We start from the raw sequence: 9878 nt of genomic DNA, 5'->3' as shown, positions 1-9878 counted from the left end.
TTCACTGTTTTTTTATTTTTCCTGAGACCAAATGTTTATGAAATTGTTTGTCACTGCCTATAGAGGATTTCAGGTATGAGAAGTGTACTAAATGTCTGGTATCACGTTCTCCCTTGAGTGCCTCGTAAAATATACATTTCCAATTATATTCTGTTGTTGAAAGCTGTGTTTCTTGATGCAGTTGTATTTATAAACACTACATTGCTTAGCGTGGTTAAAGGGATTTAATATCTTATGATACAATTACAGCCATCTTCACTTTTGAAAAATTATGAATTTTAGAACATCCTCTTTTTGAGTGTGCAGTGCTGCCACAATGAAAACACTTTAGCATCCAGAGAAGAATTAACATATCCATGATTTAGCAACCAACAAATCAAAGAAGGAATAGGAAATGTCCTCATCTATGCAAAAACAAGGAAAGTCCATCTCAATTCAGTCTTTAATGACTTCAGGGTCCTGGTTTTCTGCTGCCAATTTCAGCTGCTTTTGCTTCTGCATGTAGCGGTATCCTCGCATCGCACACAGGTAGCCTCCATAAGCCGTTAACAGCATCATTGTGGCAGAAAACGTCTTATAGCCGATGTCAGCGAGCCGCTTTCCAGACACCATCGTGAGGATCCTGAAGGGAACAAGAAGATGGAGTCAATCATAAATCATGAAAAAATGTTGTTAGTTGTTAGTTATTGTATGTCGTCCATATTCACATACAAACGTTATCGTTGTAGTAGTTCATACAAAATCACAAAAATACGCCACAGTATCGTATGCCATCCAAAATCACGAAAAAAAGTCATAGTACAGTATGTCGCCCAAAATCACGAAAAGAAAAGTCATAGTATAGTATTTCCTCCAAAATCACGGAAAAAAGGCCATATTATACTAAGTTGTCCAAAAAAACATCATAGAATAGTATGTCGTCAAAAATCATGAAAAAAACGCCACAGAACAGTATACGGTCCAAAATCATGAAAAAAGTCATAGTTTAGTATGTCAACCAAAAAAGCACCATAATGTCCCAAAATACCAAAAATAACATCATAGTATAGTATAATCACAGTAAAAATATCAGTAAAATGTCACAGTTGTACAGTTGTACAGTTGTACGGTATGTCCATAAGTTAAAAAGTCATTGAATGGTATGTATAAAAAAATCTTAGTGTATTATATCTAAAAACACTGAAAAAATCATAGTATAGTCTGATGAAAAAAGTCACTGTATAGTATAGTATAATATAGTATAGTATGGTATGGTATGGTATAGTTTAATATAGTATATAGTAAAAAATTCCAAAACTATCATTAATAATAAAGAAAAGCAGCAAATTCACACATTAAAAGACGGTGAAACCAGCAAATGATTGATCGATTATCATAGTTGGCAATTCATTTTCTTCTGACCGACTAATCGATTAATTGTCACTCTAAATATGAAAATATCACTTTTTATTAATTTTTTCACGCTGTTTTGTGATGACTCATGATTTTAAAATGCTGCAAATCACTGTGCAGCATTGCATTATTTTCAGATTCCTTTATGGTTTTTGTATCAGCGCGATGAAAGTGCTTTGATTTGTTTACCCTTACACTTTTATTTAACCAGATAGAAGTCTAATTGAGATTTAAAACTGTAAAGAGTGACCTGACCAAGAGTGCAGCATAAACATAGTTACAATAAACAACAAGCAGACTACAACTACAGACTACAACAGTCACAACCACAAGGGGCGAGCACAACATCCAGTTCAAATGCAACACAAAAAACAGTTAAACACATATACATGTACTATTTTCTCAGACAGTTTCGCTGAAAAAGAGTGTTATTTTTTCAGGTCATTAAAATTCCTCTATAGTAATCAACTCAGAAAAGTTTGCAATATATTCCATAACTGAGGTTACTTTGCTGGATTAGCTAAAAGTCACTTTGTTTGGTTATTTTATCCATTAAATGTTTCTACATTTTAGAGGAAAAGTCATTTTCTTACATTTATCTGCCAACTGCAGTTTCTAATTGCTTCAAATATTATACATTTACAAATATACAAAACACAAAGTAAACTTATAAATGGTGATGTATTGTTAGCAATAAAACTAACCAATATATAAAGTAAGTCGATTATTACAATCCAATAATATAAAATAATTTGCACGTCACTTAAAGTACATTTTGCCAGTGATAAATATGTAGTTTTACTCAAATGAATTTTGAGGGTTGAAGTACCATTCATTCATTCATTCATTCATTCATTCATTCATTGCTATAGCAAACTATTTTCTGACACATAAGTGAAGCAAAAGGCCACATATTCCTGAGTTTTAAACCTAACTTCTTTTTTTATTTTTCTATTTTTAATTTAAAACAGTTTTGAGCCTCACATCCGCACAATTGCTGCACTAAAGCTCTGGTAACAGTTACACTGCTGGTTATCACGCAGATTTCCGTATGAATCGCAGCTGACGTGAAGCACACTGAACTCCGGTGCGTCTGTTTTAATGTTTATAAAAGTTAAAGTCCTCTGACTAAACATTTCTCCTTTTTCACAACAAGCTAGCACCATCGGTTAACGGTCAGCGGTGCTGTTTACACTATTTTTTCGTCACTCCTGTCTTTGTTACGTCTCCTTTCAGAGCAAAAACTTACATATTTTCTTACCTATTGTTTTTAAAGGCGATACGCAGCGCAGGTTACGGTTGTTGTCCTCAATGTCAGCGCGCAGACGAGTGAAGTGAGCTCACGAGATAACCAACCTTCGCTTTCGTAAGGTACGGAAAGCCAGGAGGAACTTTTCTCTTCCGCCGATCGAGCCACAGAGCGCCACCTGGTGACCCGGAGAAAAAAAAAAGACAGTTAGCAGTTTTCTTCATCGACCACAACTTATAAAGTCACATCAAACATAACGGAGACATTTAAATAAATCAAATCTACATAAACAGAGTGTTTGGCGTCACCGCACCTGGTCACGAGCGTCATGGACGTTTTGTGACTGCGGCCTGTGTTTCCACTCGGGAGTATTTTGGAGGCGCACTGGTTACGATGGTTGATGCCATGGGTGTAAAGTAGCGTGAGTCTGGCAGATTTTTTGGTTTATTTTTTTATGTTACTTTTCGGTTTTTCGGTTTGTATCATTGCGGTCCAGAGGCGTGATAACTTTGCTTAGTTGAGTGTTTTATGAAGGGAGAGGAGAGAGCGTTTATCACTCACAATGACAAAGGTGAGCAACAAAACAGAGAACAAATGATTTCTGGCCAACTAACGTTAGACGAGACAAAAAACAAAAGAACTATTTATATGCATGCGCATATATTATATATATATATATATATATATATATATATATATATATATATATATATATATATATATATATATATAGGGGTAATGTACAAAATATCAAACAAAAACGTTTAAGGAATTACAAATGTGTTTTTTCAACTTTACTGTCTTTCAGTCCGTGTAATGTTTGGATGTAATGTTTAATTTCTATTTTGAATCCTTGTATTTTGGGTTTCTTTTGAGTCCATTTACATTTATGAATGTAATATTTACCATAAAAATACATGCAAATATTTTAAAAATCATTTTTACCATAAAAAAATGTCTTTTTCCAATTGAACCTTTTAACTAGTCTGGTTTTTTTTTAAAAGTCAGTTTTCATCCAAAATAAATTAATGCAAAGGCAGTCATAAGATAAATGACAAATACTTTTGATTTCGTTTTTACAAAAGATAATTTTTTTTCCACATCTCTGAATTTAGCGATTACCTGGTAGACAGGATAAATTAAATGTCTGATTTTAAAAGAAACCTATTAGATTTTGTTGGGCTTTGGGTTAATGTTATCTGACTGTGCTCCCTTTCAGAAATTTAATAACTCCGCTGAGTTAGACTCTTTTATTAAAGGAGTGGAGGAAGAGTCGAAGACTAAATTCATCACTTACAGCGTGGACCGGCATTACAATGACAAAGGTAAAGAAATAAGCAAATTATTTCTAACTAACGTTAACATACTAACTCATCTAATAGATGCCAGCAGTTAATCAGCTAATGAGGATAAATTCTCTTGTCATAAGTGTTGTTATTTGTTTAACAGATTGGGAACCTTTACCCGTTAACCGGGTCTACTGGCAGTGGGCTGGTGGCTCTGGGATGCCGGCCATTGAATTTACTGGGATCCCATTTATGTTTGTGGGGATGAAAAAGCTTGTCTGCCATCAAGGGAAAGACCTCGCCTTAGCCCAGAAGCAGAGGTATGCGGCGGAAAAGGCTAAAAAGATGGTGAGTTTACTCTGTAAACACACACACACACACTCACACACACACTCAGAGTGTGAAAATGTTAACTGATCTTGGTAAAGACTATGTTGTATGTACTAGGAGTTGACAGGTTATCGGCCTGTCCGATTATCGGAGCCGATATTTGGCATTTTGCCGATTAGCTGTATCAGCGATCTGTATTTTAATGATCGCTAATAAAATTAATTAATTAAAAAGTAGAAAGAAAGTGTCAGCATGGGAGGAAACTTGTAAAACCACAGGGAGCTATTTTTATATATTTTTTTTTTAATTAAATGTTCACTGGACTTTATAAAGAAACTTGCTGTACATGATGTTGTATGTCTCAGTTTTGATTTAACATCAAATTCTAAATATTTACAGAAAGACTTTCAATTTTATTGTTAATGTATATCAGTTCCAAACATCGGTCATCAGTCTCATTAAATACTAATAATCTGTATCTGTATACCTGATAAACCAATATCGGTTAACCCCTAGTATGTACAGAAAGCAAATGCAAATGAATGAAGTTACAAACATTTATTTTATTATTTTCTAACTTCCCTCACATTACACAGATGGTGGACTGCGGTTTGGGCAGCCACAGATCTCTCAGGCAAGACACAAAAAAAGTGGGATGCCCGGCAGCCATATCGATCAGCAAGATTGCAACATTCCCTGAATTTAAGGTTGGTGTAACAAATCGTACTGATGCAGTGATGCGATGGGGCCTACGCAATCATCTGGACAGACATACTTGGTTTTCCCTCTATTTTAGTTTTTCTTTTGGCCCTTTTAGCCGATTTTATCTACTGTTAAATTTTCTTTGGGTTTCTGTACATGATCACTGTTATGATTTGTACTAGGTGATGGAAAACAGGGAATGGAGTAAGAAGACAACTTCCAAGATGCTGAGAGCGGCTTTGGAGAGAGATCCAGTTGTATGGGAAACACGCTACGCTGTCTCACACCAAAGTGAGCATGCTGGACACGCAACAGGCTGTAGTTTGCCCAAACGCAGACGTGCGAGGAAAACAGATCTGAGGAGGACATGTGTCAAACTCACCGAACAGATCATGGAAAAAATCTATATCACTGAGGACCAACACACCCTAAAGGAGCTTTCACAAAAACTAACCACTCTGCTGAAAGACCTCACACCTCAGACCAGGAATGAGGACGGGATGCCGCTGCATCTACAAGCAAAGAGGGTCCGAGTTTCATCAGACGTACCCGTAACAACCCCATCGCCTCAGAGGTCCATTTGAAGACCCCCATCCAGCTACACTGGCAGAGCGGGAGCTCACACCAAAAGCATGCAGTACGCCCACAAAGTGCCTGTAGATCCAGCCGTCGTCTCCCCCGACCCCCCCTCCCTTTCTCTGTTTTGAGTTGTGCTAAATAAAGACGAGGCTGTTTGCGTCGTCCTTCACAGAATCCTGAGCGCCAGAATATTAAGGACCCGTCATTTAGTCTACGTTGGGGATATGGATTCATAGCATGTAGCACTACTTTTATTGTTGTCAAATAAATGTATCTGACCAATTTAAAAATGTTTACTCTTTGTTAGGAGCCATACCTGCTTCCACAGCACAGAGTGGCAGGAAGTAGTGCATTTACTCGGGTAATGTAGCCAGTTAGTTACAATTTGAGGTAGCTTTACTTGAGTATTTTCATTTGATACTACTTTATTATTATTATATGGAGATCTGAAAAGTTATTTAGAAAACAAACAAACGGGGTTTAAACTCATGTCAACCAGTGTCATTAATTTATGAGGCAGCAATACTCATCGAGTAACTACTCGTTCACGCAGTACATTTAACTCTTTATATTATTGCTCTTCCAGCTTCGACTAATAACTTAAAGTGCAAGAGACTTAGACATGACACTGTAAAACTCATTTAGGGAGTGATTTTTTTCAGAGTATCTTTATGGAAGATAAGTAGTTTTTGACCTCATTTATAAAACAGCTTATGGACGGCTGGCTGTTGGTTGGTTTCCATTTGCACTTGTGAATATGATATTTATCAAGTATCATTATTATATTTACCATTTTTGAGACTTTCTTTGGGAGACCATCCAAATAGATCAACACCTGAGTTAATTTAAATTGAGGGATTTTCAGTAGCAATATTCCTCAAGATGAAAAGATCTTCCAAAAACCAGCGTGTAACCGAACAAGAGAAAAACAAAGCCTCTGTAGTTTCGGGCTAGAAAACAACCAGAAAACAAAACAATTCAGTGGCTTTAAAAAGATTATTATATTCTCTGTAAGAGCAATTTTAATTGATTTTTTTTCAATAAGTGAATCAAGTTGTATTAAAAATTTATTTTTTCCTCTTGTACCACTCTTGTATAAATAATATCCCTGTCTTTATTGTAATGGCTCTATTTTTCCACAGAGTAAATTCAAATCTACCTATACAGAGTTTGGTGTTACCGCAAAATAACCACGACCGCCATGGTCGTTTTGTGACTGCAGCCTGTGTTTCTACCCGGATATATTTTGGAGGCGCACCCTTTACGATGGCAGCATGTTTGGTAGATAGCGGCGATGTTGATGAAATAAATGATCCGGGAGCTGCTCCTTATGGCAACTTTATAAACTATTATACCTTCAACCCTCCGGAGAACCGCCTGAGTCTGATTCCAGCCACATTACTGCAGGATTTAGGATACGAAGACGGACATCAGACCACACTGATCCTGGACGTGGGCTGTAATTCAGGGGTATGACACTGAGGGACAGTGAACAATGTTTTTATCTTTACGCGTTTGGACTGGGGAAATCACTAAATTTTTCCCATGTTTCAACAACATGACACAAAGTATAAGTACTTTTTTGTTCGTTATTTATGAGGGGTACGGGGTGGCGCAAAACGTGGGCGGCACGTGAAATAATCTTTAGAGGACTGGAGAGAAACATGCGTTTGTTAGAAGGGACATGCAACTTTAAATAGTCGTACTTTGTATTAATATGACATGTTTTACCTTTTGTCCTCTGGGGTAAAAAATGACCCCGCCTCGTTTGACTGTTATTTAAAGCATATTGTATAAATTGTCAATCAATTCTGTGTTGCACCTATAGGCTTACTTCAGTCCAACCCATTACTACACATTTGTCCCTTCGTTTTGGAATTTAGGGCCAACAGACCTTGTTGACATACGTACAAAAAACATATATTGACAGCACAAGATTTCATTCGGGGTCAAATTGACCCCAGGACAACACGAGGGTTAAGAATCTCCAAAATTACACGATTTACCATCGCCAGAAACTGTCAAAGCAGAAATTACTGTCAGATTTTAACGTTTCAATGGTCAATGAACACATAAAAAAAAATAATCCAGTGAAAAACATAGCACTGTATGTACTGTGTAGTCATAATATAATGTGACATAAAAAGTCATTGTATAGTATGTGGTAAATACTCATAGTATAGCACAAGAAAAAGAACTGTTAAACTATTTTTTAGACATTCTATACTGCAACTTTTTAAGTATTGTATGTTGAAAAAACGGTTTAAAAAGTCACAATATAGTATGTTGAAAAAAGTCATAGTAAAGTATGTTGGGGGAAAAAAAGCATTGTATAGCATTTTTTTTTAAAAAGTGTGCAGAATAAAGTCATAGCTGTATTTCGTATGTACTTTTACCTAAATAAGGTTTTGAATTCAGGACCTTTACTTGTAACAGAGTATTTTTATCCTGTTGTACTGCTACTTAAGATCTGAGTACCTCTTCTACCACTGTACACATCTGATGTCTTTTTTACACATTTGCCAGTGATGCTTATGGAGATTAGGCACGGGGTGTTTGTTATCTTCGACGCTCATTTTATAACTATGACCAGGATTTGAAATGACAGAATTTGTCCACATACCTTAACACTTTTCTTTGTAGTGAAAGTTGTCCTCTCTTTTCATTCCTCCGTCAGGATCTGAGTGTAGCCTTTTATAAGCACCTGCTGCAGGAGCCTGTGAGCCGAGAGGAGTCGGGTAAGAAAAAAGTGAATCTGCTGGGCTTCGACTTGGATGAGATGCTGATTCAGCGGGCTCAGCAGAACAACCCTCTGCCCGACAGCATCTCCTTCATCTCTCTGGACATCACTGAAGACACCGACCAGCTGCAGGATTACCTCAGCCTGCACGGCTGCTCCCACTTCCATCTGTGTCTGTGCCTGGCTGTCACCATGTGGGTCCACCTCAACCACGGAGACGCTGGCCTGTTGCAGCTGCTCTCTCGCCTGGCCTCCATCAGCCAGCACCTCCTGCTGGAGGCGCAGCCCTGGAAGTGTTATCGCTCTGCGGCCCGGCGGCTGAGGAAGCTGGGCCGCTCAGACTTTGACCACTTCAAGACCCTGAAGATCCGCGGGGACGTGGCGGAGCATGCCAGGGAGCACCTGGAGAGACACTGTGGCATGGAGCTCGTTCAGGGCTTCGGCAGCACCACATGGGACCGCAAGCTGCTGCTCTTCAAGAAGAGACGAGGCTGAGGGACGACGTTAGCAGTTTTCATCTGGTGCTGCACAGGAGCTGCAGCGACCTGATCAGGAAGACCAAAGACACTACTGCAGGAAATGAGAGAAAAGTTGAACTGATTAGTGGATAGATATTAAACGACGACTTTTATCACAATTGACTGTTTTGTTTATATTCACTATTTAAGCGAAAATGGCACAAATTTATTGTTTCTAGCTTTTCAAATGTGAAGATTTATGTTTCCTTTATCTTAATAGGATAACTCACCCACAAAATGACCATTTATATTAATCATGTGACCTTGAATTTGCATGAATAATTGACAAATGGTCATTTTGTGGGAAAAGTGATAAAGTGATCCGAGTGTCTTTGGGTTTTGTTTTCTTGGTTGGATAAAACAAGCAAATTCTAGATGTAACCCTGGGCTGTGGCAACAGAGATCAGAGAACATTTTTATACATTTTCTGGCACTTTGTAGACAAAACTATTGACCAATGAATAGAGAATATTAGGACTGCAATTTACAATTACCTCCAATTTTGATTAAACTGCAGATTGCTTTCTCAGTTACTTGTTTGTCTATAAAATGACAGAAAAGAGTGTAAAATGTTAATTACAGTTTGTCAGAGATTTTGAGGTTTTGTTTTCCAGTATCCTGTTTTATCCAACCAAACAAAAAACCTAAAAATGTTTTGTTTACAAATGACATGAAATAGAGAAAAGCATCAGATGCTCACACTGGAGAGGCTGGAACCTGAGGATATTTAAACATTTTGCTTAAAAATGAAAACATTTGATTATCAACACTGTTGCAAATTTAACTGATTGTCACAGGAAAACTGGCAGCTGTAACACATTTAAAGATGTTTTGTGGCCAAAACTGTAAAACATTTGTTTTTTGTCATTAACAAAAAACTTCCAAAAAGTAAGCTAGCTATACAACTGTTTATGTATGCAATCATAACAGTGCACATTAAATGATGAAACGGTGTTCTCCGTTATCAAGTAGCTTCTTCCGTCTGTATCAGAGCTGATTGGACCATGATGGTCATTATAAGGTTGCAGCAGTATTAAAAATTAATGCTTATCATACCGTGTATATTTGCTTATCCAAAAAGA

At 37.3% G+C, this 9878-nt stretch overlaps 3 protein-coding genes across 3 annotated transcripts; 2 read left to right on the top strand and 1 right to left on the bottom strand.

Moving 5' to 3' along the window:
• Nucleotides 1-205: 205 nt before the first annotated feature.
• Nucleotides 206-2809, bottom strand: cox14 (cytochrome c oxidase assembly factor COX14). The gene is made up of 2 exons (XM_088088443.1): nt 2654-2809; nt 206-622 (listed from the first exon to the last, which is right to left on the bottom strand). The coding sequence occupies exon 2, from the start codon at nt 610-612 to the stop codon at nt 436-438; it is 177 nt and encodes a 58-aa protein (XP_087944569.1). The 5' UTR covers nt 613-622; nt 2654-2809; the 3' UTR covers nt 206-435.
• Nucleotides 2810-2994: 185 nt separating this feature from the next.
• Nucleotides 2995-5652, top strand: LOC121961568 (uncharacterized). Its single transcript, XM_042511620.2, has 5 exons — nt 2995-3212; nt 3861-3966; nt 4091-4275; nt 4854-4964; nt 5142-5652. Exons 1-5 carry the CDS (start codon nt 3204-3206, stop codon nt 5541-5543), a joined length of 813 nt encoding a protein of 270 aa, XP_042367554.2. The 5' UTR covers nt 2995-3203; the 3' UTR covers nt 5544-5652.
• Nucleotides 5653-6719: 1067 nt separating this feature from the next.
• bcdin3d (BCDIN3 domain containing) lies at nt 6720-9750 on the top strand. The gene is made up of 2 exons (XM_042511606.2): nt 6720-7008; nt 8216-9750. Exons 1-2 carry the CDS (start codon nt 6805-6807, stop codon nt 8771-8773), a joined length of 762 nt encoding a protein of 253 aa, XP_042367540.2. The 5' UTR covers nt 6720-6804; the 3' UTR covers nt 8774-9750.
• The last annotated feature ends 128 nt before the right edge of the window (nt 9751-9878 follow it).

This window comes from Plectropomus leopardus, chromosome 2 (genome assembly GCF_026936395.1).
Source record: "Plectropomus leopardus strain MGB_pleo_1.0 chromosome 2, ASM2693639v1, whole genome shotgun sequence".
In the NCBI taxonomy this organism is placed as follows: domain Eukaryota; kingdom Metazoa; phylum Chordata; class Actinopteri; order Perciformes; family Serranidae; genus Plectropomus; species Plectropomus leopardus.
Note: the sequence above shows the minus strand (reverse complement) of the source record. Positions and strands in the feature narration are given on the sequence as shown.